General features: G+C 41.2%; 1 protein-coding gene across 5 annotated transcripts in view; it reads right to left on the bottom strand.

Annotated features, from left to right (window-relative positions):
* The window catches only part of DNAAF8 (dynein axonemal assembly factor 8), a 95,578-nt gene that overhangs the window by 14,644 nt on the left and 53,202 nt on the right, over window positions 1–27,732 (bottom strand). For 4 of the 5 annotated variants that reach the window (XM_027796402.2, XM_055806422.1, XM_055806423.1 and 1 more), the window contains 11 exons: window positions 26,301–26,407; window positions 22,994–23,148; window positions 21,495–21,639; window positions 18,586–18,717; window positions 16,945–17,139; window positions 15,333–15,659; window positions 13,641–13,703; window positions 11,978–12,031; window positions 9,737–9,906; window positions 4,044–4,239; window positions 344–438 (listed from right to left, as the gene is read on the bottom strand). In XM_027796402.2, the coding sequence (XP_027652203.2) occupies window positions 344–438; window positions 4,044–4,239; window positions 9,737–9,906; window positions 11,978–12,031; window positions 13,641–13,703; window positions 15,333–15,659; window positions 16,945–17,139; window positions 18,586–18,717; window positions 21,495–21,639; window positions 22,994–23,148; window positions 26,301–26,407 (1,639 nt within the window). The remainder of the gene's footprint in view (window positions 1–343; window positions 439–4,043; window positions 4,240–9,736; window positions 9,907–11,977; window positions 12,032–13,640; window positions 13,704–15,332; window positions 15,660–16,944; window positions 17,140–18,585; window positions 18,718–21,494; window positions 21,640–22,993; window positions 23,149–26,300; window positions 26,408–27,732) is intronic. The other variant, XM_055806424.1, reaches the window with a different exon arrangement.

Here is a 27,732-nt window from a genome sequence, read left to right as displayed (position 1 = left end):
CACTGATGTTGTTATCCCTCCCTCTGACCTGCTTCCAAAGCAATGTTGCCTCTTATCTGGGAACTTCGCTTCTAAAGTATGAACCCTGACCCCTTCTGAATTTACAGCACTGGTTACTGAACAAACACATCTGAAAAAGCACTTTTCCACCGAGACTGCCTGGGTCAATACAAAGTTAGCACACTGTGGCAGGAACATTCACAGAAGGAAAACTCGGCCACTGGTGAAACACAGCAAGAAAAGCATTCTCTAAAGCATAATATGAAAGAAGTCATGGGATAGCAAGGTCAAAGCCATTGCTCTGACACAGCAAGATACTTCTCAGGAAAGGGCAGAATCCTACCTCTTCCTCTTCTAATGTCTGACACTCAGCGCAGCACAGCCCTTCTGGGAAAAACAGCTTCATATCCCGGACAGCTATTTGATAGGATTTGGAGCCTGAGAGATAAATACAATGAGAAGATTCTCTCAGGCCATGAATTAAACATTCTCTAGACTCACACTCATCTTTCTGAGAGATTGATGATGTGCAACTTACTGAAGTAATTGCTTTAAAGGCCAGCTGTTCCGTACAGTAATAGCAAACATTTAAAACCATTATATTTAGAATAGTTCTATTGCCGCCTTGGTATTTTCATTCTGTCCTATTATCGCTCAGCTGCTGCTTCATGTAAACAAGACTCCTTCCACTCCCTAACAGGGTAGTCAAGGGAATCATGTTAAGGAGCCTGTGAAACTCTTCAATACCAGCTCTAATCTCCCATTGTTGTTCCCTTGCTTCTGGATCACATCAGGCTGGTCTTACTGAATGGGAAGGAGCTACTAGTCAGTAAAACAAATGTGCTTAGTAACAATAATGCAAGTCCCAAACACGCTGGGGGCTCTGGTTTACAGCAGAAATCATTATTAGTATGAGACATTGCTGATAACAGTGTATTTTTCTGTTCACCCACAGTCAATAAAGGTAAACCGAGACTGGAACAGGTACAAAGAAATAATGTGAGGATCACGGAAGAAATGGAGAATCATCTGAAGAGTTAAAACTAAAAGACCCTGGCTTGTTTGACCCAACATGACACAAAGCTGAGAAGGAATCTGATTTCTGCTAAACACATCAGGGTAGAAAAGATCAGAAAAGAAAAAAAGAACTACTTAGAACTGAAGTACAGGTATTGGCACAAGAACAAATGATAGAAACTGTACAGGGCTATATTTAAGTTTGAAAATGTAAGAAGATTTCTAGCTATCAGAGCAGTGAAGTTCTGTAACAATCATTCAGCTGGGGTGCATGCTTATGAAAGGGAATACATGATGGGGTTTTCTGTGAGAGAATTAACTGAACTCAGTGACTTTTGAGAGGTCCCTCCAGGCTGAGCATCTGAATATTCCCCTGTCAAGCAACAGTGTTATAAAGCACTAGTCTGAATGTCTTCAGATTTGTGGGTGAAAATATTAGAGAAGGAAAAGCTATTTCTATATAACTGGAGTTCAGATAGATTGTCAATGTGCTGGCACAGATCCATGCTCCTGGGGTACAAATACACAAAACGCAAATAATCTCTGAAATATTACAACCTTTGCAGGCTGCCCATTCAGAGAATAATGTCTTACTGCTCTTAGAGCACTCAGCCCTGTTTGAACTTCATAATTCTAGGTATTGTATAGCCAGAGTCCTTAACACAGTAGTTTACAACCCTAAGATTGCGTAAGTCACCAACATACAAGTTGTGCTGATTCCGTTGTGCACCTCTATGTCAAATCTTCCTCACTTAAATCATCGATGCCGTTACAGAGGACACAAACGCTCCCAAAGCTAGCAACATTTTACTCTTACTTTGCTCAAGGTATAAGGCTGTATAAAATGCATATGTAAGAGCTCTTTGGGTTCAAGAAAAAGCACTATACAGTGACTTCCTAAGACCCAGAAGAGATGAGGGAAGCACAGGTTTATCTATGCAGCTGAGCCTCAGAGTATTAAAACTGCATTACTTGGTTCAATGGTATCACTGGAACCTGGTCTTCACCTTAACTGAATTTTCCCTGTCACTTTGGGAGGAAACACACAGCTAGAGTTTCCTCTACTTCAGCAACATGGCGTTAACTGCAGATCTTTCTCAGCTCGAGCAAAACCAAGAACGCTTAGTATTCCCTCCTAGGAAAGGAAGATGGTCTTCCACGGTCCCCCAAATGATCACTCATGCCACGATAAAGCTCTTCCTGCTTAACGTGTAGGTAAACGTTTCACTCTTATTGGAAGTACAAGGGTTACAAACGTTCCTTTCCTTACAGACAAGACACCTCCCTGGCATAGCAGCTGGATCAGACTCTTGAGCCAGAGTTAGTGAGTACGTTAGCTACAGTGGCACCCATTTTCCTTGAATGGGTGCAAGGATGGCTTTGTAAGCCAGCCATATAGCTAGCTCCAACAGAACACACTGTCTAGCCTCAGAGGGCAGGTGGTGGGCAGCTAGTTCAGCTCTGTGCTGAGCCCAGTCTTAGAAGGAAGCAGGGATCTGAAGGGAATCCCTAAGCAGACGCCTGGGAGTTTCTCTAACACAGCGAGTTCTCTGTGACTCCCAGTGAGAGACAAGGTGAGACTAACATAAACTAATCTTTAATGAGTTATGCTAGGGATGCTCTAACTGTAGCATGGGTATCTTAAGTTTTGGGTATGTATTACACATTCTTAGCTGCGACTGCTAAGTTCTCATGCTCAAGGCAACCTGGATACAGAACCCGTTAATCTTTAGAGCAAAAGAAGCAGGGTCTGGTAGTGGATAAGTACTGGCTGAAGAGCCCTGATCGTTTCTTTTGTGTAGGTAGGTCCTGCTCTACAGTCACTCTCACAATCACGATAAGAGATCTCTCAGTTTAGTCTCGGTCCTAAGGATTATGGTCATATCTGATAAAAAAAAAAAGGTTCTACATCTAGGGGTTGATTCTCTTGCTCAAGCTGTATGTGGTGGCTACTTCATTCCCTACCAGCTCTCAAAAGACTGCTTGATATGGATGAAAAAAGCGGATGATTTGACAGCACAGAATACAACAGAAGGAGCCAAATAATCCAATGGATCTTGACAGGAAAGTTCTTCTGGAACTTGAAGGCATACAGCACCTGCTAGCTCACCTGTATTCACAGACACTTACTGCTTCTGTTATTTTTATAATCCTTTGACAATATATAGCACAATCAGTACCACACTGAGGAAAACCACTTCATGGGCAGTGAACTAATGATTCCTTATGAATTTTTGAATTACACCCTTCCCTGGGCCCAGGCCCCCTCCAGCAACACCCTTGCTTCTTCTATAGGCCACTCTCTCCAGCAATACTTCCCATTTTCCCACGCTTCACCCACATTCTCAGCTATCTCCCGTCCCACCCACCCAAAATACACACTGCAACATCCGAGTTCCCTCCCTGCTGGCAGATGAACTGTGACTGGTTCAGCACACTGAGGATGCTGACTAGCTGGTGTGCCAGCTGGCAAGAGCCTCTGAATGGAAAACAGCAGAGTTTACCTGCTTTCCTCAGTGGGAGCAATTTTTGATCACCTCTCTCTAGCTGGTCATTAATGTTTTGAGATGTTACAGGAACTCAGTATCTTGGGGTCTTTTATCCCTCTGTGAAATCTGGTTGCAAGTGGCCAACGGGTTATGAAGTTATCAGGAGGGGACACACAAGCAGATAGAAGACAGATGGGTTCTTGGGGATAATTACAAAATAACCAAGCTAAAAGTACAAAATGACCAAGCAGTGAAGAAATCAAAGGAAATCTGCTCTGATGGGAGACAGATCTAGGACTGTTCTGGGAAGAAACATTTTTTAATATACCTTCTTGGAGAATATTTCATAGCTTAAGACATACCCAGCTCATCCACCAAGAAAACAATGAAAGCTTTCCAGGGAATAACGGTCTCTATTACTTGCCAAGGCTAGACCTGTATTGACAATGCAGCAGGTAACAGTACATAATATATTTTTTCCTTTGGAATACCCGAGCCTTTGGACCTTTTTTTTTTTTTTTTTTTACAAAAACCTACCATAAAATCCATTTTGGACTATGCTGATGCCATATTGAGCCCTCCAGAGGAACGGATCTAGCGCTTGGGCTAGTTTAGGATCCTCTGGTCCCAGTAAATCTATCAGCTTCTTCACAGCATTTGGTCTCTGAAGACACAGCACAAGAGCAGTGCCTGATGTAAGGTAGGTACAATGATCTTCTAAAACAGCAAGATCCTGAAAAGAAATAACAGAGATGGAATGGGTTATAATGAACAGTGTTGGTGAGCACTGGGTACAGCCCGGCTTTCCTTTGGCTAGACTCTTCCCTGTTTGAAGCAAGCAGATCTGCCATTACTTTTTCCTTTCTCTCCTCTTTGTAATATACGTGCTAGTAGTCTCTGCAGGCAGAGCTTCTAGATTATATACACCATGGCCACCAAGTCAGTGTTTGTTGTGACATCCACCAGATAATAGGAGGTCTAGTTCCCACCCTGAGTCCACATAGAGCTAAAGAAAAAGTTAAGCACTGAGCTTAAGCCATAAGACCTTGTGGTTTTAGTCCCTGTGGTCATAGATCAGCCAATGTACAGCCAACGTACAAACAACTTTACCAGTAATTGCCTAAATCTTGTAGTAAGAAAGGGAACAAACTTCTCTTTCTAGAAGTCTTGTGCCGTGACTTGTTCTGCATATCTGTACATGCTAGGTACTGGAGGTGGAGTTCATTTTCAGTGTTTAAGGACAAAAACAAATTGCTACTCTACAGTTTAGCTGTCTACTGCTGAACCTTTGATTTATGCAATATGCTTTTCACTCTACCTTCAGTGGGACATAGGGATAGGGTGGAAGCCAACCGACATTAACAATATCAACAGGGTCATAAATGCCTTGGGATAAGGACCCACATTTAATTCTTCTGCTGACACAAAATGATGGATTACAAATACCAGAACTTTTCTTTTTGAATTTACAGAAGGAAGGACCCCCACATACCCCCTGCTGCTACAGCCCAGCTTCTCCCAGAGGGTGATAGAACTTCATATATTAGTAAGGATCAGGACTACAGAAATAGTGATCTTAAAACAAGGAGGGCTCAGAACATGGCACTAGATAGGGGCTGAAAGAAAACAGTTCACCCTCCTGACTTCGCCACTGATGCATTGTGCTCCATGACAAATTTTTCTTCCTTTGTTTCTTTTCCAAGTGTGGTCAGTTCAGCCTGCAACTACCCCTGAGCAGAGATGTTCCTCTTGTAGCTGTGCAGGTCAAACACCCCAGCATCTTTAAGATAACTTAGGAAGAGTGGTAAGAATAACTAGCAACCAGTGCAGCAGTGAGAAGAGTCCAATGTGTAGGCTGGAGACAGACATAATGATTGAGAAGCGTGGGGAGAGGTAGCAAGTACCTGGGGCAGAAGGCTACCAAGGGGCAGCAGAGCACTCACAGCTTTGCTGACTGTTTTAATTAAGCAAAAACCTTGAACAACCAGGCTTGTTGCAGATGTCTCCAATGAGCATGAATGAGGTCAGGGTGCCCACAGCAGCTGTAGGCTGCCTCCTCCTTAATAAAGTGGTAGTAGCACCCAGCTCTGTTTCCCTGCCCTCCACAGTGTGGCAATGCCTGTGCTACAGAGAAGCTCCATGCCAATGCTGTGTGTTCTGTACAGCTTACAAACAGCAGCATTTTCAGCTCACTGGCTGAACCAACCCCTGGTTATTTACTTTTTTCCAATTTCTGAGAAAATGAAAACAAGGGGAAAAAACACAATTTGATTCAGCTGAATCGCATCATTCAGACCCCTAAAGGTTTTAATGCCTCTGTTTTTTAATCTTCTAAAAGAACCAGAGTATGGCAATTCTCTAGATAAAACATGTCAAAAAATAAATCCTATAATTTAATTTAAAAATATGGAGATAAAATACTTCAAGGCCCCTTCTGCTTTTCTATCATTATGAAACCATTCACTAACTTTGACTCGAATCTTCTCTTGCTTGCAGTCCTCCTAAACTGCATTTCTGAGAAGTAGGCTATAAACTGAAAATCACAGGCTCAATCCTGATATTCTCCCCTGTATCTGAAAATGCAAAATGATCCATGAAAAAGCCTCACTATTCTTAAATTGTTTAGTTATGTAAGGTATTTGATACAGGTGGTGATATTTGTCAGTCCTCCCACCCCATAGAAATACAGGGCAAAGGAAACCTCAGGACATCAGTCACATCGCGTGGCTGCACATGTGAAACGTACAGGAAAGCTTCACAGGCTCTCCTGTGATACGAGCACTCTGTTTAGATGAGGATGAAGTGTTTTAGCATGTCATAGTATACTGCAAAATTTTTACATTCATTCAGTTCTGTATAATACAAAATAAACCTTTTTTGCTTGAAAACTTTTCTTAGTTTAAATAATATGTATATAATCCACTTTTCTAGGGCCTTCTCTTTGGGAGATGAAAAACAGCGATGATTATTTCATTACAATGTTCAAAAGGACTGGATATAACATATTTTAAAAATATGTATATAATCCACTTCTCTAGGGCCTTCTGTTTGGGAGATGAAAAACAGCGATGATTACTTAATGACAATGTTCAAAAGGACTGGATATAATATGTCATCCGTGTCAGAAACACCTGCGAAAGAATATGTTCAAAGGCATAGTTTCTGTTAAAGACCAAAATAAATAAAATTATTTTGCTCCAGGGCTTCTAAACAGTGCTTTTAGATCTACATAACAAAACTGTTTTGCCTATTTCCTGCCTTTCAGCTGTTCTCCAGCAAAAGCACAGACTTTGGGTTAAAGATGGCATTGTTTCTAATTGCTACTGACAGTGTCAATGAGTCAAGGTGACTTCTTTTCCTTCTGATAGATCCTCACATCCGCTATAGACTCTGCCAGCCAAATGATGCCTTTATTTACATCCTGTCTCTGCACCGTCTTCAAACCATGTCCTTGCTGATACCCGAGCAGCTGCGATGAGATTGCACATGTGCAGCTGACTTGATTTCAGTGAGCAATTTTGTTGATGCACACAGAGAGGAAGTTCCAGCTGTGCGCTAGCTCTGGAGGAGTAACGGGATTAAAAAGCAGCAAAATTGTCCTTCTGCCTCTACCGTTAGAATCACAAGATAGGACTGGAGGGAATCCATGAAGTTATTGAGTCCAGTGACCTGCTACTGCAAGCAATCATATCAGGTAATCCCCAACAGAATGATCAGGTCCCACTGTAAAATCAAGCTTTCTAGCTAGCAGCCAGAACTGCAGATCTCTGCAGCACTGGATCTGCTGGAGAAGCGCAGAAAGGAGATGCAGGCTCCATGGGCAGAACTCCTGCTGGGAGCAGTCGCTTCTCACAGTCTGAACACAGTCAGGTCATGCCAAGAGCTGAGAAGACAACGTTAGCTCTATTTACCTGGTTATTTTTTTAAAAATTATTATTAAACTTCAGATAAAAACTATTATTATGGCTCCTGTGATTAGATAACCTCAGCAAACAGCATCCCAATTCATTATTTACTGTATGCCAAAGGCCACACGCTACTTAGAAGCTGAATGCCAGTATTTAAGTTGGAAAAAAATCAATCATGGATCTGAGGTCATGTTGCTGAGGATGTTTGTCAACATGCATGTGAATAATACATTAGAAAGAGAAAGGAGATGCTAGGTAATCTTGCTACCAGTGAATAAAACTCATATCTGCTATCAAGTACTACGTACACAAAACAAACTGGCACATCGCAGAGCGCATGGGAGATATCTGGAAAAGGATTTTGGATCAGGCTCCAGGTGAGGAAATAAAAAGTCCTGGACAGAATTTCAAGGAGGGTCAGACACATCGGCTCCATGTTCTTCAACAGGAGATGCTAAATTTCATCAATTTACCTCCATATTAAGAGCCTTGTTTTAAAAACAGCATTGTATCCCATTGTCCCCTAAACTGAGAAACAGATCAACAATGAATATCCCTCCAATTCAAATGCTTTATATGAAATTCAGCTGTGAAAAATAGTTCTGCCCCTACCAGCTGCCATTGTAACACTTACAAGCCAGATTTTCAAAATAACTCAATCCTTGAAGCATGCTGAAGATTTCTGTAAATCTACCTACTTATCTTGGGAGCTCAGCCTTTTTCAGCCCTCATGAATGAAAGACTTACAGATGTGTTCTAAAAATGAGAAGAAGCCCCTCTATAGCAGAAAGCATTTCCTTCTGTCCATTCCCCCCTTGCCAAAGGCAGTCTATTATCTCTGCTTTCTCACTTTTAAAACCTGGGTTTTTTTCTATCAACAAAAACCCAACAGCCTGTAATTTTTAAACTCATTAGTCACCAGCTTTTCAAGGAAACTAAATCAATGCTCCACAGCTGCTCTAGTGTGTTAGAGAACTCTAAAACCAAGAGAAAATTTTTATGAAAATACCTCTCTTCAAATTTACCCCACATATATCTACCTTTCTTCCCAAGGTAGATATTTGGACTTTTAAAAATGTTTTTTGTTTTAGATAACCAACCAAGTATTTCTGTATTTAGCTGTATGATTACAAACTCTATTGGAAAGCACTTCCCCATCAACTCTAATTGCTACTATATCCCTCCTGCCAGTAGTCTGTAAATATTTAAAAATCAGGTGTTTGTGCTCCATCGCTATGCTATCATGAAGAAGGTATTAATTTTTCCTGACTGATGGTTATGTTAGAGCACTGTCCTGGCATGTTCCAATCTTCTTCTGAAGACTCTACATATTAATATAGAGAAGACTCTATATTAAGAATTTCTATGACAGTGCTGTAAGACTTCCCAACTTAATCCAAGAGCAGTATCAATTATAAAGGATTGCGTTTTGTAAAAGCTAATTGGTTAAATGTCTTCATGAAAGCAATCAATTAACAAGAATTTTGGGTTTTTTTCAAGGAAACTAAAATAAAAGAACAAACAACCTAACTCCTCTAAAATGCCCAGCTTTCAGTTTCCTGGCTTTCACAATACCTTTACACTCCTATTGGGATATTTCAGGTTGAGAAAAAAAAATTCTAATGCTATAAAAAACCAGAAACATTAATCTGTCTTTACCTAAGAAAACCCCTTAATACCCCAAGATTACTAAAGACCCCCTCTTTATTGCCTGGTAGGTATTAGAAATGACAGTAACTCAATTTTCTCCTTTTGCAGGTCATTTTTACAGACTTTTGAACACACGCTCCTGGAGCAGAGGTTCAGCTGTATGTGTAATGCAATACAAGGTAACAGGGCTCCAGAGGTATATATTCTTTGACAGTGCAATGAACGTTTCCCAGCTCCCAGGTTTAAACACATGGAAGGAAAACCAGGCACACGTGCAGGGAGCATGGTATGCTCCTTAGATGTACCCTACCTGGAATGACCTTGGGGAAGAAAGACAGGACACCTGTTTTGCAGTTAAAGAGTCAGCACTGTAAATCAGCAACTAAAGATTCCTGGGAGGTCTGTATTGCCCATATCCTGCAGACTTTTTTTTAGAGAAACCAGGTCTGTTTCTTTATGGCATGTGATAAAAGAAACCCTCAGCATGTCAGCTTTCTTTGTGCCTGATAGGGCTATAGAGCTGATTGTTCTATACAGCTCACTTCCAACAACTACTCAGAAATCCCGGATAGGAATTTTTGTTTTTTTTCAGGAATGGATTACCCACTGGCTAACATATTTCCCCATTCTAAACAGAAGCGTAGCCACAGATCTGTCAGTTTCTTAACAAACCTGTTTGACTTCAGCAGAAAGGAGTTTTAAGGCAACGTCTGGTTCCAGGTTTATGTGTTTCATTCCAACCACACTAAATTTTTCTAGGTCTAGTTTTCGGAGGATCCTTGCAAGACTATGGCTCCATGCACCAGGTTTGATCAGCAGCACTGTGCAAAGAATCTGGCCTCCTGTAACAAAACACACTAGTGAAACCCAAAGCCACTCCTAAAAACAGAGGTAAAACATACAGCAATATTTGTTAACTAGCCTGGACAGACATCTGTAGAAGAGGGTTATCTAAAAGCTGGCATCAAGTCCATACAAATTGGAACAAAACAAGTCCATAAAAACCCTGTGCATATAGGATTTGGGGGGGGTTTGTTTGCTTTCTTTGATTTGTAGTTTAAAAATGTATCTAAAACAGCCAGGCTTGTAGATTAATTTTTTTTCAGGGAATCTTCTTTGAGTCCAAAAAGTTTTTGGCAGGTCTATAGGATACAGCTCTAATCATTTATATTATATATGAATGTTTCAAGAGGGATAAAATATTCCCTTTGACATTTTTCATGTGAACTGTAGCGATTATGTGATATAATCCTTAAGGCATCCATTAAATCCTTATTCCTCACAGTTTATCTCTCAGTGTTCTGTATCTTAGAGCTATGTTTCAGAGAGGCATTAACAAGTATGACAGGTGCCAATTAATGTTATAAACCTATTATAAATAGAGTTGTGTTTACTAGAATTGAAATTTCAGCAAAAACTTTTTGCTTCTGACAAAGCTGTCCCAGCAGAGCTGCCAGCTAGGTGCAGCATTCAGTGTGCTACGAGAAAAAGAAAACAAAATGGACCAAGCTAGTTTTGCTGTCTGATGATGCAAAATGTATTAAAAGCAGAAAAGACATAAATTTCACTTTCAAATGACAGCATCTACAAATTTTTAGTTTTGCTAATCTAAACTACCTTATTACTAGGAACATACTTAAGATTTTATCCTAACAACAAAAAAAAAGAAGATTTATTGGCAACTGCAGGGTCGGAACCAGTCAGCTAGGACCCATTAACTGCTGGTGCCTAACCATGTTGATTAGCATGAAGCATGAGTTAACAGTACCGCAGGCTGCTAAAATTGATCCATGATTATCTGCTTGTGTACATAAAATGTCATTTTATGTTTCCTGTACATCCCACTACTAATTAGACAGATGTCGATGCAACCAAGCGTCAACAACGCTACATATGATTTAACATATACTGTTATTTTCAAATGGCAAGCAGCATTCATTGTTGCTGATTTACGACAGAGAACTATGGGATCAAAAATAAAAGTGCAAGATTACTGCCCCTTGACTTGATATGGAAACTTAACCCTCATCGTGCAGAGAGCCCTCCTATTAAAGATCTGCTACCTTCTTCACATCATTCTTGAACAGAAAGGTTTAAATGCCATAGCAACAGCCTGCAAGTGCAGAAGAAGCCGCTTGGATCCACTCAGCTGCTCGCACAGAGAACAGCAACCTCGATTGTATACTGTTACATAAGCGTTCATTGTCCTCCAGATGTTTTACTCACCATCTGCTATGTTTCTGGGCAAACTTTCTCATTCTTGTGGTATGCGAATATTTATTTACTTTAGACATTTCAGGAGGGATTTGTCTTATGTCATTTTGCCGTCTTGGTTTGGTCAAAGACAAGTATTGAAAACAGGTGGGACACCTTGCCACCTAGAGTTGAATGGTCTTCTCTCCTCTGTGATTATATGTGACAACAGTTAGAGAAAACACCACTTTCTATCAATGGAAGAGTCTCTATTGATCATGAATCACCAGAGGCACCTGTTTGGTAGCCCTCAAACATGCCTGATTTCCATCTCCAGTTCCAGCTGTTTAGTGACCTTTCCAGTTTTGCCCGAATTGCCTGCTGTCTGTTATGTTTTTCTGGTTTGTAATTTTTGATCCATTCCTCATGGCCAATGTTTTTTTCCCCTTTGATTTCATATTGTAGCTGTGAAAAATACTGTTTATTTTATATGCTATTTGTATACAATACTTTAGATGTGTGTGTGGCTTAAAATAAGTGTAAACTCAAGAGAAGCAAGTATCAGATTTCCTGGCACACTTAGAAAAGAGAGTGTCTATCACTGCCTGTATTCAAGCCTAAGGAAAAAGTAGGTATAACCCTTTTGCTTGGTTTTGGCTGGTAATTCTAGACGAGTTAGTTCCTTACCAAACCATATTGTTCCATTTGCTCTTCTCTCACCTGTTTGCAAGTAGGTAAACAGTGATTCTGCATGACATCTCTGGCTCTCTCCCACTAAATAAGAAAAGGAGATAGATTTAAGTGGTATGCATGTTCTGGGAAAATAATTTGAGAATACTGCCATCATCTCTACATAATGCAGCCAACATTGCTATGACATACTGTTAATTTAAAGTGTTATACCGGGACAAGCATGGCTTGATTGCAGATGTACTGGGGACACCCTGGGAGGTGTCGTACTTACCACTTCTCCAGTAAGCCCACTAGCAGATGCTGAAAAGGACTGCAAGTTCTAGATCACATTGATTCTTGGTTACCTTTTCTGTGTATTTCAAGGAGTGGCTAACAGTGGTTTTAAGCTACCTTCGTGCTCCCAATATTTCACAGTCAAATTAGAAGCTGCCTCATTTCCAGTGTAAGTCCCAGAAGCTCAGGCGTTTTGTTTAATTCTCTTGTGCCCTTGGAAGCAAAGGGTTCTGTACTCTGACTACACATCTACTAAGCCCAAATCTGTTGTTCAGTCCTTTGCTCAGCTCTGCTGATAAAACCTCACTGACATTCCCCAAGCAACAAGGAATGGTCACGTCAGTGGTTCTTCATAAGAGCAAACGAGTATAAAAGGAGTCTGGTGAGTCAGAACTTATGATGAAAGCCTATGTAAAAACACTTCCTTCAGTCTAATGTAAAACCTGCAAGAGGTGACGAAAATTTAAGGCACTTCAAGGCATATGTGAATTGAGAAGTTATCTAGGACTGGGGCACAATGAGGAGAAGCTTGCATCAGATTGATAAAGGACTTCCTTTTCCAGTGAGATTGGTAAGTTTAACCAGTGTGACATGCAAGGTAGATAACACAAAACTAAAATCTGTTCATCAAAACAAAATTAACGTTCTTTTGTATTTATTACTGTCTGGAACTCATGTATTTCTATTTCCCAGGGCAAAGTATCTGGGAAGTATCTAGCCAAAGTGTTCTTTTCTTTCAGTGAAACCTTTTTCTCTTTCCATGTCTGTCTGTTATTTCACTGGAATAGTAAGAGTACATACAGAAGGCGGAACCAGCTCCAAGGTCCTTGCCTCCTAACTTTTTAGCTCACATCCTCACAGTATCAATTGTTTCTTTTTAGTATTGGGGTTATTTGAAAGAGTTTCTAGAATCTGTGAATTCTGTGGTGACTTGGGTGGCACTGTAATGCAAGGCACAGAGCCCCTGTCTGAGATTGGGAAATGTGCGTTCTGCTCTGATTTCTGTCACTCTCTTGTTGACAATGGTGATCAACACATTTCACCTCCAATCACCCCTCTGTAAAAAAATAATGAAACTAATCTTTTTTGAGATCTACATCTGAAAAGGGCTATTAAAGAGCTGGCATTAATTACTCTTCTAGCCTATATTCCACACCAGCCCTAAATAGGTCATCCAGGCATGCACAGAACTGTGTAGAAGAAAGGTGATCCGGCAATGCCACCACCTTCCTCCAGTACCAGGACCCATCTGGCCTTTTCTTTCTGATTGCCTGGGATTACAATGTCTAACAAAACTAATCTCATTTTAATGACTCTGGCAGAGGACACAGAATTACAGTTTTCTTCAGTCTATTTTAAGAGTATAAATTATTTGTTTTTATCCAAGAGGCAACTGGTACATAACTTCTGGTCTTACCTTCAGTCCTGGACCTCTTGCCAGGTGGGGGCAGGTATTTCATAGCAGGGCGGTGTTCTGCATCTGTGAAAGGAAGGAGATGTATTGGATTCACAGGTGGGGGACCTTCACTGTTTGCGGGGTGACCAAGGTAATTTTATTTAGCAGGGGCAACAGCAGATGTTTGACCAGCTGTAAAATATTGAAGAGCTGTTCTCTGCACAAAGACTTCTCCCCTTACTTCCACAACAACAAAAACAGGAGGAAAAAAAATGTAATGACCTTATAAAAGGGATAGTGCAGGATGCTGAAGTCATGCTTCAGCTATGCTTCTTTGACCTTGACAATGGCTTTGGTGCAAAAGGCTGGAACTGTGATTACAACCTCCCTCAATAAACTGATCTCACAGTTCTGCTTTCCTCTTATCCTTCCTTTAACTGCCATGATAACTTTAACGAAGGGCTGCAATGCACGAATTCTTAAGAGTTTTATACACTAATTTGGGATGTCTGATGCCTTCTTTTTTGAAGGTCTCCTTCTTGCTCTCCATACTCACATAAAACATCCACATAATTCACTGCCAAATCTAACTTTCTGTGAGATTAAAATGAATATCTCTTTCCAGACAACATTACACTTTCTTCTTTCTATTCAGTAAAGTCAATTTGTTACACCGCACTATACAAGCACTGTGTTTGATGTAAGCTTCTAAGTTTGTGTTGACAACAAAGTATCTTTCTTCACCATGAAAAGATAGGAGAAGAGCTATAAATTACAAAGCATGAATGCACTTATGGAACTGTGTCACTCCCTCCTCAGTTGATACCTGGTGTTACCAACAATCTTGATTTCTCTCTGTTTCTGAATAATCATAAATCGTCAGGTTCAGAACCGTTTATCTTTAGCTGTGAGGAGTCAGGCATCCCCAAGAATAGAGGTGATACGCCAATATATTTCACATTAGAAGAGAATAGTGGGAGCTCATACTGTGCTGCTCCAAAGCAATTGATATCAATAACACCATAGTCTGCACAGTGACTTGGTTTAAAGAGGCATGACTATACATTTCTTATTACAGGAGGAAACTAGCAAGTTTACTATGCTAAAAAATCAATGCTAGCATATGTCACTGTAGTCTGAGAAGCTTTAGACAACAAAGGTCTCTGTTCCTCATGAAATGTTCATTCTCTTTCAGGACAAAAAGAAATTCCCAAGAAATCTGCTTTCCTCAGCTCTTGCAGATTACCAATACCCCAGTACCTTCGTCTCCCCAAGTACAAGGTAAGGCTGGCAGCATCTAGCCTCAAGAAGTTAGGCACCACAATTAGGTGACCACATTTAAGTGGGATAGATTTTGGCCTCCGGTTCTCAGTCTCTCCTACATAGAGGCAAAATGCATCGTATTACTCTCTAGTCCTGCCAACTGCTGTAATGCCTATTTAGTATTTATGGAGTACCTTGGTATCTTCAGAAAGGCCACTAGGCCATGTATAGCACATTAATTTAATAGGCCAACTTGTACATGACATCAACTGGCTCCTGCTGATTTCATATCCTTCATCGTTATTCAGCCAAGCCCAAATTTAACCCCAAATTATTAAGTTTTTATGTGCCTGAGAAAAACCCGTAACACTAGATTCCTTTGTCGAGGTTCAATAAATTCCAAAACACCTTTTATCTGAGGACATTATAAACAGCAAAAGCATGTCTTACCAGTTACAAAATCCGCCTCAGTGAAGAAGAGGATGGCTTGCCTGAATGTCACCTCTGGGGTCAAGGCCATTACTAGCTGTAGAAGACTGCCACTTTCACTTAGCTTCTCTCTGCATTGTGTTAATCTCTTCAACGTATCTGCAAGAACTTTGAAGGCATTGATCCGCCGTAATGCACACACAAGGACTGGGTTTGACATTAGTGTATCAAGGCTTCTTTGCCAGCAAATATCTCCAACCTCAAAAGGGGTTATTTCTTTGGCCTGACATCGAGTGAGATGGGGCAACCACTTGAGACCTATGAGCTCAAATCCTGATTCGGGTTCTTCTGCAAGTCAAGAGAAATCTGTTTAGCACCAGCTGGCAGCATGTGTTTCACATAAGCTGTGTTCTTTTGGAGACAAGTGTTCTAAATTCACATTGATTTTTTTTACTAGACAATAAGTTCCAAAGCTGCTTTGACTTTGCCCCCTGTTGCATCCAAAATGGACTATAATGCAGATATAGAAATATACTGAGAAAAACCACAATATACAAATGCTAGGAAATCACATTACAGTGAAAACAAAAAATGGGCTATCTGGGAAATCAACAGGGCACCACAGAGAATAAGTGCCATGACTTGATTAGAGAACACAGCTAATGGAGAAGAGCTGAAAGAGAAACACTGAGAATACACCGATAACAATGTGGTTTGACACAGTATAATCCATAATTATAGACCCTTTACCACCTCTCATAACATTCAATTTCAAGCTATATTCATTATAGTAATAAGGTACATTTAATGCTGAGTTGTCTCTAAAGTAGTTTAAATATTGTTGTGTTTGTAAAGGAGTCTTACTTCCAACATAGCAAGATATTTAGTAGCTCAATCCATGAGTGCATGTTGCTGGAAGTTTCTGTCAGATACAACCTCCTCATTGCTTATTATGACACAAAACTTACTCTGCAGTATTGTTTCAGGAGATTAGGGTACCACGTAGTATAAAAGACATTGTGCCAGACTTCTGCCCTTTATTAGCATGCTTCCTGTACTATTACACTTTGATACAATCTGTATCATGAAATTATATAAAATCATCATCCTGCTTAGCACTTGACAGCACTCTTCATGCATTTGTAAGTGTTTAACATGGGGGATAAAACTGTTATTCCTCCTGTGCGCATGAAGAAACAAAGCGTGAAGCGGTGAAGTGTCTTGCTTCTGATCACAAAGGAAGTCAGTGGACAGAATAGTGTGTGACTTCTGAATTCCTGTTGCTGTGCCCCAATTACACAGCTGCTTTATTTCCCAGTACTTGGGGAGAAACACAATGGTCCGGATTACATAAAAGGCTTAGTAAGCCTAAGCACATCTTTGAACTAATTTGACACTCTCTGAAGAAAATTATGCCCATCTGAGCTGTTTGCAATATGAAAAGTGGCCTTGCCCATGACTAACTAGCCACGATAAACTCTTCAGTTCTTCAGGCAGGTTAACAAAGAAACCTGTCCTCCGTCCTGAGGCCCCTTTACCATGTTTTTCATAGTGTTCCTGCTGTCATAAAAATACCTAGACAGAATAAACTTTCCTGTCCAACTCTACAGCCCTCCCCACGAGCTTGGATCACCTGCACTCAGAGATTCATTATTGCACTCCGGAAGAAGGATCTGGTGAAGGAGATCTCCGGCACTCTTCATAGTGTCCATTCCAACCACCGTCAGCATGACAACTTGCTCCATTTCAGGATCAGAAGCATATGTTCGATCACAGAAAAGATACAGAGGAATGTTACGGGGGTCTGGCACTGCACTGAGGTTTCCTCCTGCCCAGGAAGATCATCAAAACAAAATCAAATCAAAACTAGTTACCCCACAAAAACAAGTCTTTTTTAGTGTGAAGGAGCTGATTAATTCTCAACTGAGGAGACAGAGGCCAGTGCCTCACTGTGATACTGCTCCTCACACTGCAGCTCAGCATGGCCAGAAAAAGAATCATGCATGAGGAGCAGTATCACAGCAAACCCTTACTAATTAGTCACACTCCTTAACTAGAATCACTTTTTGCCACATAAGGCAAATAATTTTGATCTCCTTATTCACACTGTTAAGAGTTGGTTGATCTATACAAAAATTATCGAAGGCATCAATTTCAGATTGATAACTAATGACTAATTTCACATCAAACTGATACTTCACTTTGCTTTCTAGATTACATGGCATACAATTGAGGGCTAAACTGGGGACTGTTACAATACCATGCATGTACCCACAGTCCTACTGGGAACAGTACAACCCACAGAATCCCCGGCCCATCAGAAACCTGTGTTCAATTCCATACTGTTTCACTACATGATTATTTAAGCAATTGCATAGATTAAAATTTATTTACTTAGTTATTCCCATACATCTTAACATTTCTTAATGCTAGAAAATGGTGAATGACACACATTTGATTGTTATTTTTCCTTGTGATTTAGCGTGAATTTGGTTTTGAAGAGCAATATACTTCAATTGAAAATCCTGACATGCAAGATTTAGAATACTTTAATTAGTTAAATAAAGCTATATTAACCTGAATACATAAGAAAATACTACCTGTAGTTTAACAAACATCTGATTGCCATGATCTCCAAGTGTACAGAACTAGCAGGTTTAAGACTCTCCTACCCATTAGAGTCACAGACTCATAACAGCAAACACATTTACTTGCTTTTTCAAGTCCTACCAATTTCCCAACTTTGAATGAATGAACTACTGAAGTGATTTGACTTTATAAACTGAAACTAAGAAACAGAGTAAAGTGAGATGACTAAGTCCTTTCCCTGCACCTACAGAAGAACTACAGCTGCCAACATTTATCACTTCAGCAAATTCTAGTTTTATGTGCTTAACTGCCAACTTATCTCATTTTAGCATTTTGACTTCTCTTGAAACTGTGGCAACAAATATGTATTGATTTGGTATTAATCTTTTAACAATGGTAGGTTTAAGGCTTAATTGATTGCTACCATGTCACATTTAAATCAATTATTTTTCCACATATCTTTAAATTCACTTTAAAAAAGTATTTCCGTTTCATTTTCCTATTGATTCTTCCATTCATTACCCAGCAGCAGAAGACATCCAATGAGAGCTGACAGGCAGCAGAACACTCAACGAGTTATTATAGACAAGCATATTCCTGATGTTCTTATTCAGGAAAATCCCCTCATAAGGTTGTCAGACCTTATAAAAGCCAGAACACTGCATTTCCCATAGCTTTGACCTACCCAGTGTCTGCAGCAAGGTCTCTGTGTAAGGAGCTGCATGAAAACACATGGAGGGGTCTGGCGCAGCAGCGGCAGGCAGGCTGCTCTGCCTGTTGCCAAGGAGGCCTTGCTTTGCCAGTCCATTCATCAGTCCTGTGCACAGAATGAAAGAGAACGTGAGGAATACAGAGCTCTGTCATGCAGTCTGGCATGAAAACAGTCTTCTTATCAAATGCTTTGATTCACCTGACCACAGAGACATTAATGTGGGTCTGTAATGCTGAGCATACCTACAAGATGTGAAATGCAACTTAATCATGTTCTCTCCCCCAGATCACATTCACTTACAGTGGGGCAAGTAGCTGTTGAAAATTGCTGCTTGGCCACAGGTTTTTCTGGAGACCCCTCTGCTTTGTGACCAGCACCCCAGTTGTTTCTATTGCTTTCTAACTCCTGCTGCAAACTGAAATGTGGAACAAATGCATAAAGAATGCCACACAGCTCTTAAATTATAAGTGCCTTAAATATGTTGGTGTCCACAAGGAAGAGAAGTCACAAATCTTAAGCCCAGTGCTCAAGTGCAGGCCCCCAAGGTGTCTTGTGCCTCAAGGTGCAAGGCCAGTGTCCTGCATCCTACACAGTACCACACGGCCACAGAGGCATTGCTAGGATTACAGACTTGAACAGAAACATGGTGTTCTGCTCAGGTACCTCCCAGTCTGGAAAATATCCAATTCCATGCCACTTCTACGGACACTAAGTGCTTGGAACTAGCAATCTCTCAGTTCCCATTCTTCATCCAAAAGACTGGGCTACGTGCAGGCAGTATATTAAGGTACTGGCATACAGTACACTTCCACAACAATTAGTTCAGCCTTCTGTAATAATATTTCAGATCAGTTTTAAAGGTTTATTTTTTAAATTACTTTGTATATATTTGATTGCTTTCCACCATACAAGCCTGTCAAAGATTTACTACAGTGTAGCACAGGAAATGGATTACTAGGGCTAGAGGCTGCTGGCAAACCTCAGATGTTAAACGTAGCACTGACAAGAAATTTGAACTTGTACCACCGACAACCACCTATCTGCTTTTCAAAATTCAGGTGGAATGAGTAACTAAAAAATGTGCCACATCAGCATCACCTGCTATTTATTCAAATTCAGTGCATGGCAAAAAGTAAAGCTTAGACAAAGGTTTATAGTGTTTGATCTTCAAGACAGAGATCCATTACCCAAAGACATCTATCTGCTCTGTTTCAGGAATGACTGTTGAATTTTTCATTGCTTTTTGGGGGTATTGATTACAGATGCAAAACTTCTTAGTGTGGTATTTACTCTACTCAAATCCTAGTACTATTCTACACTTTACAAAGGCCAAACCAAAGCTTATGCGGCAAGAATGTCAGCTTCCGCTCTCCAGGGCTTTGGAATATGGAATAAGATATCTCTCTGGATCAGTTCTGAAGCAGCCACAGAACACATGGAAAGAGGCATTTGCAAAATCTATCTATAAACTAAGGGAAAAAACCCCAAGTAGTTCTCTACAGCAAAGGAAAACATTTTATCTTTCTGGAATATCCTCTGTTCCAGTGACCCCCTATATATTTCTAGTGGAAATTTCCCCATGCAAAACATGAACACTGTAAACATGGTCTGTGGCACTCTGTGAGAAAAGTAGCAGAAACTGTACTTCCATAATGAGCAACTTTCCTTGGGTCTACAGGCAGCAGGTGACACAGTGCCGTAATTAGTCTGCCATGATTAATTCACTGTGTCTGTACGTGTTTTCAGAATATTCTGTGATAGTCTCAGGAGAAAAAGCAGAGGACTTTCTGAATTGCTATTTTTTCCCCCAGAACCTCTAAATGTTCTTTTCTACTGTGGATAGATTAAAGGAAGCAATTGGGCAGTGGATGAACGTCTCCATCATGAGCGATTTGTAATGGTATTAATGCAGGGGCCAGCAACAGTGATCCTCTTCTCTCAGCAGTGGCGTCTGAAAGGGGAGGTTGCAGGAAAACAGATGCAGGAATAGACTCTCCTGCTGCAGGCAACATGCCCACTGCCAGAGCAGGAAGAAGCAGGCAGGGCAGGTTCTTTGTTCCCTGCTGATAACTGCTGTTGCCTGTGATCTTTCCCACTTGAGACCAATGTCAGCTCACCCTTAAGAAAACCAAGTACAGTTTTTCCTGAACCAGAGCCTCAGGACACAGTCTGACTCAAATAAGAAGATTTGGGGTAGCAACTTGCCTGGTTTTTGGAAGTCACAAGAATGCAGAAGTCAGGTCTGAGGTTGATAGGGTCAGATGCTATCCTCAGGCTCAGTGGCACATACATATTTTTGCTACCCTACCACTCTGTGCAATAAGAACACCTAAGAGGAGGTTATTGAGATGACAAAGCCAGGCCCATGATGGATGTGTACAGTGGGAAGCCAAGAGACAAGGCTCACAAATTCAAGCAGAGGAGGTTCCAACTTCACATAAAGGAAAAACAGTTCTCCATAAGGATGGCCAGGCATTGGAACAAAGGCCTAGAGAAGCAGGGGAATCTCTGTCCTTGCAGATTTTCAAGACCTGACTGAAAAAAGCCCTGAGCATCTTAGTCCGAGTTCACTGCTGATGCTGTATCAAGCAGGTCGTTGGATAAGAGACCTTCTGAGATCCCTTCCAACATGAATTACTTTAAGTTCAAGAGGACTCCAGTGCTAAAGATCAAACAACTGACAAAGATCGTTCTGCTCTGTTGGATACAGAGTGATTGATTTACACACTGGTCTGGAGACAGACACAGCAGAACTATCAGGCCCTGATGATCTCAATAAATACTCCCTGCAACATAAAAGTTGTGGTTGGACTATTAATGTTTGGCTCACATGCAGATTAAATACAAACCTTTTCCAAGGCTGTTGAGCACTGAAACATTACCTTTTACCAATGCAGGAATGTGATGACTAGCATTCTCCTTTCTCAACAACAACATGAGACAGTGCATGTGTGGTTCAGCAGAGAGCTCTCCTCTTGCAGAACCATCAGATGAACTTGAAATCTTGCTAGGGCAAAACACAGCAATCTGAAATAATGAGGGCCAGATTAGACTACTAAATCCAGATGTAATCACTATAGGGCTCAAGCAAATAGTTAAGTTACAATGGCATAACAAGATAGAGCTCACCAGCTGAGCCATAGTAACTTCCACTAACTGGGTGTTCATGCGTCATCCATTCATGAGACAAAGAAACTTAATTTAAACCCCAGGGAAGAGGTTTAACATAAAAACATTCTGCCCTGTAACTGGGCTGTACTAAAACCACAACAGTTATAACTCAGCTGGTATGTGATCCTAAGTCACTCATGCAAAAATGACCTTGAGTCCCAAACGAAGGGATGATTTTTCAGAAACATTTAGCTACAAACAGAACATTTGAAGCAATAGTTACTGCTGTTAGCTTCTTAAATGGTCGTTTCGAAGCATGCTCCAAATATTTGGCCATTTGGGCTGTAGTAATACGCAAATAAGTTACATTTATTCTACAAAATATTATGAGTGGGGAAAGTGTTATTCCTCAGGCTTGATCACAGAAAAAGCACTTTGTACACAGTTCAATTTGCAAAATCACGCATTTCCTGACTGATACAGCAAACGATCCTAAATATGATAATTTAAAATAAGGGGTCCCCTCCTTTGTAACAGGAAGCATCATGTGATTCCTGGGTGATTTATCATGTAAAGTAGTGCAGAACTGGACTTCTTGCATATATTAAGTCTGACTGAAATCTTGCATTTATGATTATTCCTGTTTCCTTAGGCTGACTTGTCAAAGTGCCAACTGCACTCTAACTCAAATCTATCATCACATTAGACAGAGCTTCAGAGAAAAAGAAAAAACAGGTTATTTTTGACAATAGGAAAGCTCTTTTTGCAACCCATCTGGAACGTATTAAACTAGGGGACTTCATGCTGAAAGGCCATAAGCAGTCCCAGAGGGACTACAAAGTACAAAATCAAACATCAGCCTGTTAGATCAAAACTATTCTCCTGAATACATGTTTGCAGACCAGAAATTGTTATTTTAGTTTATGGGGCTACTGCCTGCTCTTGCTTATTTTGAGATCAATGGTAAAAATCGTGTTTGTCTTAGGAGGCAGCCTGATTACGAATTCACACTTCTGTTCTCAGTGAGAGGCTGAGGCCTGGTGGGATTTTCCTCCTAAAGAAAAAAAACAGCACTGAAAGCAACCAGAGTACCACTCACAGGAATACAGAGAACACGAATGCTGGCTAGCTAGCAAAAAGAGAATGAGTGTCCTTGAGAACACTTACTAGAGGAATGTCAGCTCACACACCCAGAAGCTCACACCATAATTATTTTCAGAACAACTGGTAACCCAAGGTGTACAACTGAGCTGCACATTCTGTCCAGTACCTGACTTGATGTCATGCTCAGCCCAACAGCTTGCTTGGGTGAAAGCTCCAGCTGTTTGATTCCTTGCAGAACAAACCCCCGATGGGTACAGACTGAAATCACGATACCATATGCATGAGGAGATACCATGGGTGACACCACCAAAATGATGTCCCCTAGATCAAAAAGAGAGTAAGAAAAGCAGCAATTATTTCCACAGAAGCTGTGGTATCAACACAAGACAACTCTCACAGCGGCTAGTTCCAACTTGAAGTGCAAACCCAAATGGTGACACTGTATTTTATGGTTTATTTCCTCTATACAGCTCATAATGACTGCTATCGAAGGCCAACCTAGAATGGAAAAGCTTATGGCATGACCAGTAATATCTTTATGAATCATCTACCCCAGATAGTCTGTCTCATCAAGTCTATCTAGCTATTTATGAGCTGCTCATCTATCTTTGAGGTATCTGCATGCTTGCTAGCTGTGTGCCAGCCCCTGCCAGGCTGCATTTGAGCTGTTACCCTTACAGCTGGCGATCCGACAGCAGTCAGTACCCTCAAGGGCTACGGACCTGCTAAGCCTGGCCACGCTGAGGTCAACAATACCAAGTGGCAATTTGTCCGCTATAAAATGCATGATGCAACCCCAGCCATTCCTCTCTGTTACTGGTGGTCCTAGCTGTAGCTAGCTTCTGCAATCTTGTTCAGCACTACCTTCTGCTTCCTCTTGTCTCTCCTTCAGTCCTGTCTTTAACTTTCATCCTAGATCTTGCCTTCTGGCACAGGCTCTTGAATCCTTGGACCAGCCTGTGATCATGATCTCACTGCACCCTTTGGTTTGGTACCACCTGTGGCTTCACAGGTTCCTGTCCTTGGTCATCATGACAATGGTACTAGCCTTCTCTCTGCTGCCTGACTCCCACCCACTAGGTCTGGCTCCTTGTATCCCTCAGCCCAGTAGATAAGGTTGTAGAAGCGACTGGAACTTACATTGGGTTAGAACCTTGAGTTTTCATACTCCTGTTTTCTAAGCTGAATTCCAAGTTCACTGCCAACAGAGTAGCAACATATGCTATGAGCAAGCTCAGGAGAAAGAGCCTACAAGACCTCCTGAGCAGTGTCTAAGCCCCACCTTAGGAACTACAGGACAAGCTCAACACTTTTCCCTAAAGTCTCTGATCTGTCTGAGGTCTTTGCTTTGTTCTAATCATACCTTGGGCCTCTGCTTTTACCATCACCTTCATTGTTATGCTGTCCTAATCCTAGTATGGCTTTTTTCTGTACACCATGTACGTTCAGATCTCCACAACCTGTCAAAAGTGAGCTCTGAAGACAAACCCTCAGTATCACTTCTACCTCAGTTTCCTCTATACTGCCTCATTAATTTCTCTTAGCTCCAATTGAATGATGTAATGAGGTTGGAGTATTTTAATCTCTGTGTCCCAATTACACTTGGTTTTGGGGATAGGACTACCAGCAGTGAATGTTTCTTCTGGTTCTAGATTTTATGATATGGATATTTGTCCCCCCAGGAATCTGACGAAGGTTCAGTCTGGTAGTTCAAAGCAACAGCAACAAAACAAAGCAAAAGCTTGTGTTTGTTCCTAAGGATGGGACAGGCAGGGTGTTTCTTCGCCTGAAATTTCTATTTGACGTTAAGGCTTTAATTCTGCAGGCTTTGAGCCAGACTCACACTACTGCCACTTTCTTTATACGTGAACTGTCAAACTTTAGGGTTGCAGGTGGTAAGATTTTGTTTCCTCTCTAGCTGCTGACACTTAAAAAATGTTTTTTCAAATACAGGTGTCCTGAATCAACAAGAATACCTGCTAGGGCCAGTAAAACTTTGATTATTGAGAAGGGGCAGATATAACTGGTGGGAACTGCAGTATATTTGTTCTGCATGGTCTGCATGGGTGTACCTTCCTGTCTGCAAGAGAAGCTGCTGGAGACCTGAGGGACAAAGTCAGTGAATGTTTCCTTTCCTTAAAACTCCATAGGTGGCTGCTCTCAGACCAGGTTTTCAGCTTCTTGTCTGAAAGTCATGATACAGTTATCTGAGGAGAAAAGCTTGAAAGTGACTTCCTGAGCCCAAATACAGATGGAACGTGGTGTGGTGTAACTCAGCAGCCCACATCAAATGTGAATCATTAATGGCCATAAAAGGAAGGGGAGGCAGAAAATGTGACTCATTCCACCAGCAGCAACCAGCTGCCATCAATACCAATCCCAAATAACAAAGAGCCAATGGCTGCCTGCCAAGCTACCAGAGTTAACTACCCATTTAAATGAAAGTGTATCTCAAAGGTGAGACACTTTTTTTTTTCCTTCTCCCTTGTCCATTTTCTGTCTGTCACTTTCCACTCCTTTCATCTCTTTGGTTTATGCTTTCATTCTTTTCTCATACATTCTTTCCTTTGGCAATATAATTTTCTGTGCCTCCTTTCTGTATCAGTACAATACTTGTTTCCTTCTGATATCTCCCCCTCCCCCAACAGCTACTGAGCTTCCACTCCCCTCAGTTGTTTTTTCCTGTGAAACTATCTTCAGTTGTGGGAGTAGAAACCAGACAACAACACTCTGACAGCATTGTCTAAAAATCACTTGCACCTGAGATCTGCTATGACAACCCACTAGAGAGGGTTGTCAGTACACTGGCCTTCTACAGCAGACACCCCAATACCACACAGATCCTGAGCCAGTTAGAAGGCCCACATGCGTTGGCAGGTTTTCCTTAAACACAGTCAGCTTGCTGCTAGCCAGGCACCAATTCAGAAGGTAGAACACTACCCTCCTACAAAAGGAAAAGGGGGATTTGGGCAGAGCCAGGTGTTAGCCAGTTAATATTAGCCCCATTAAGTGCTTTCCTTTGTGATTGTGTGATCAGTACTGCCCTGAATGAAGTCTTAACCATTTCATACCCACAATGATTATACTTGACTCTTCACCAGTAGAGGTAGATGATCTCTAACCAGATAAACATACAGTTCAAGGACACTGTTAAGTCTTCACATGATTGATGAACAGGCCCCTGTGTGTAGAGATTTCCTGTGGGGTGGGTTATTTCTTTTGTTTACCCTGTGGTGAAACCTAAGCACTCTACAGAACTCTAGCAGCTACTCCCATGAGATAATACTCCCCTGTCACTTCATTTCAGGCAACAGTGTTTCACTATAAATTCATTCCCGTCTCTGGAACTGTCCAAGTCACAGCACTGAGGAACCCAGGGAGGCAGAATTTCCCAAAACAGGTGGGCTACACTGAGGTAATACTGTCAGTGAAGGAGAGCCATAAAACCTCAAGATTTATTCTCTAACACTGACCTTTGGTAGTTGAGACAAGCATTGCTGGAGGTTGACACAGCACCACGTCCTGGAGATCAACCTTTTCTTCATCTGCTTCTGCCCTGGCTGACGAAGGACCCTGAGAGCTAAAGAAAAACATAAATATTAAAAGCTGTTATACCGGGTTCTACTCAAACCTACTTTCTGCAACAAACCCAGAGTAACAGAAGTTTCTCTGGTAAAACTACTTCACTGGAAAAGCCATTTCAATCCCTTGTCTATGACATGAGCTGCATCAACGTTTCTCTGACTGAACACCTTTTAATATTACTCCCTCTGAGGCTCTCTGTGTTCAATTAGAAGTAGGTAATGCAAAGTAGTCAGCTTGGCAAAGAGATCTGGGAATCAAGAAATATGTCAGGCTGTGTTACCAAAGCTTTTCCTACCCACAGAGTCATCGTAGCTCCTATTCACTTTTGGTGCTTTATCCCGAGTTTAATCAATTTTAAAGGTTCATGTTGGGCAACAAGCACAATCAAGTCTGCCAGAGATGTTCATGCCAGTGAAACCTCTACAACATTCCTGCATACCCAAAAGGACCAAATCATGCCATGGTAAATATAAGGTGTGGTTCTGAAAGCCAGAGACTGACAGCAATGCAAACTGCAGTCTGTGAAACAGTTTGGCTAGGTCTGTGAAATGCAGGCTGCTCAGACAAACCTGCCTGCCTCATTCATTGCCACCCCTGAATTGGCTGGAATACATCCTGCTTGTTCACTCCCAGAAGACCACAGCATTTGCAAGTATAATCTAAAAACTGCAATCTCAGTTGCACTTTGTATTCTTGTCTCCCAATGGACCAAATTACCAGCATTAGGAGAAAAACAAGTGTATTATTTAGAAAGTAGCACTGCTCTGGACTAGCTAAGTTATATGCGAGGAGCAGAATTCATCATTTTTGTAACAGGAAAAAAGCATCTCTAAGGAAAATAAACAAGTAAAGAGGACAAAACTTTGCCAAATTGATTTTTTTCAAATCTTATAAGTAAAACCTAAGAGTCACTATTCATGGCCAAGCAGAACTGAACCTAGACACACAATCCCTCCATGAGCATCAGATTAATTCTACACAGCTGCACTTTGTCACTTTGCAGAAAGTGTGCAGGACTGCAGATGACCCCACCTCTAGCCTGCTGCCTCTGACACAGTATGCCATGCTGTACCCAGTATCCAGGATCAGAAGGGACCTTTGAAGACCTGTCCAGAACTTGCAGTTGCAGAGCCCTGTCTGAGCTTTCTGCAGGAGAGTTTCACCACAGCATCATTTATTCCGTTTAGCAATATTAAAAGAAGATGCCCAGGGCCTGCAAATCCCAGTGCAGAGTTGCATCCCATGTGATTACACAGGCCTGTGTGGCAAACGTGACAGCCAGGGAGAGGAGATCTGTAGTTCGATATTCTTAAAAGCCCA

This window comes from Falco peregrinus, chromosome 5, assembly GCF_023634155.1.
Source record: "Falco peregrinus isolate bFalPer1 chromosome 5, bFalPer1.pri, whole genome shotgun sequence".
Lineage (NCBI taxonomy): Eukaryota > Metazoa > Chordata > Aves > Falconiformes > Falconidae > Falco > Falco peregrinus.
Note: the sequence above shows the minus strand (reverse complement) of the source record. Positions and strands in the feature narration are given on the sequence as shown.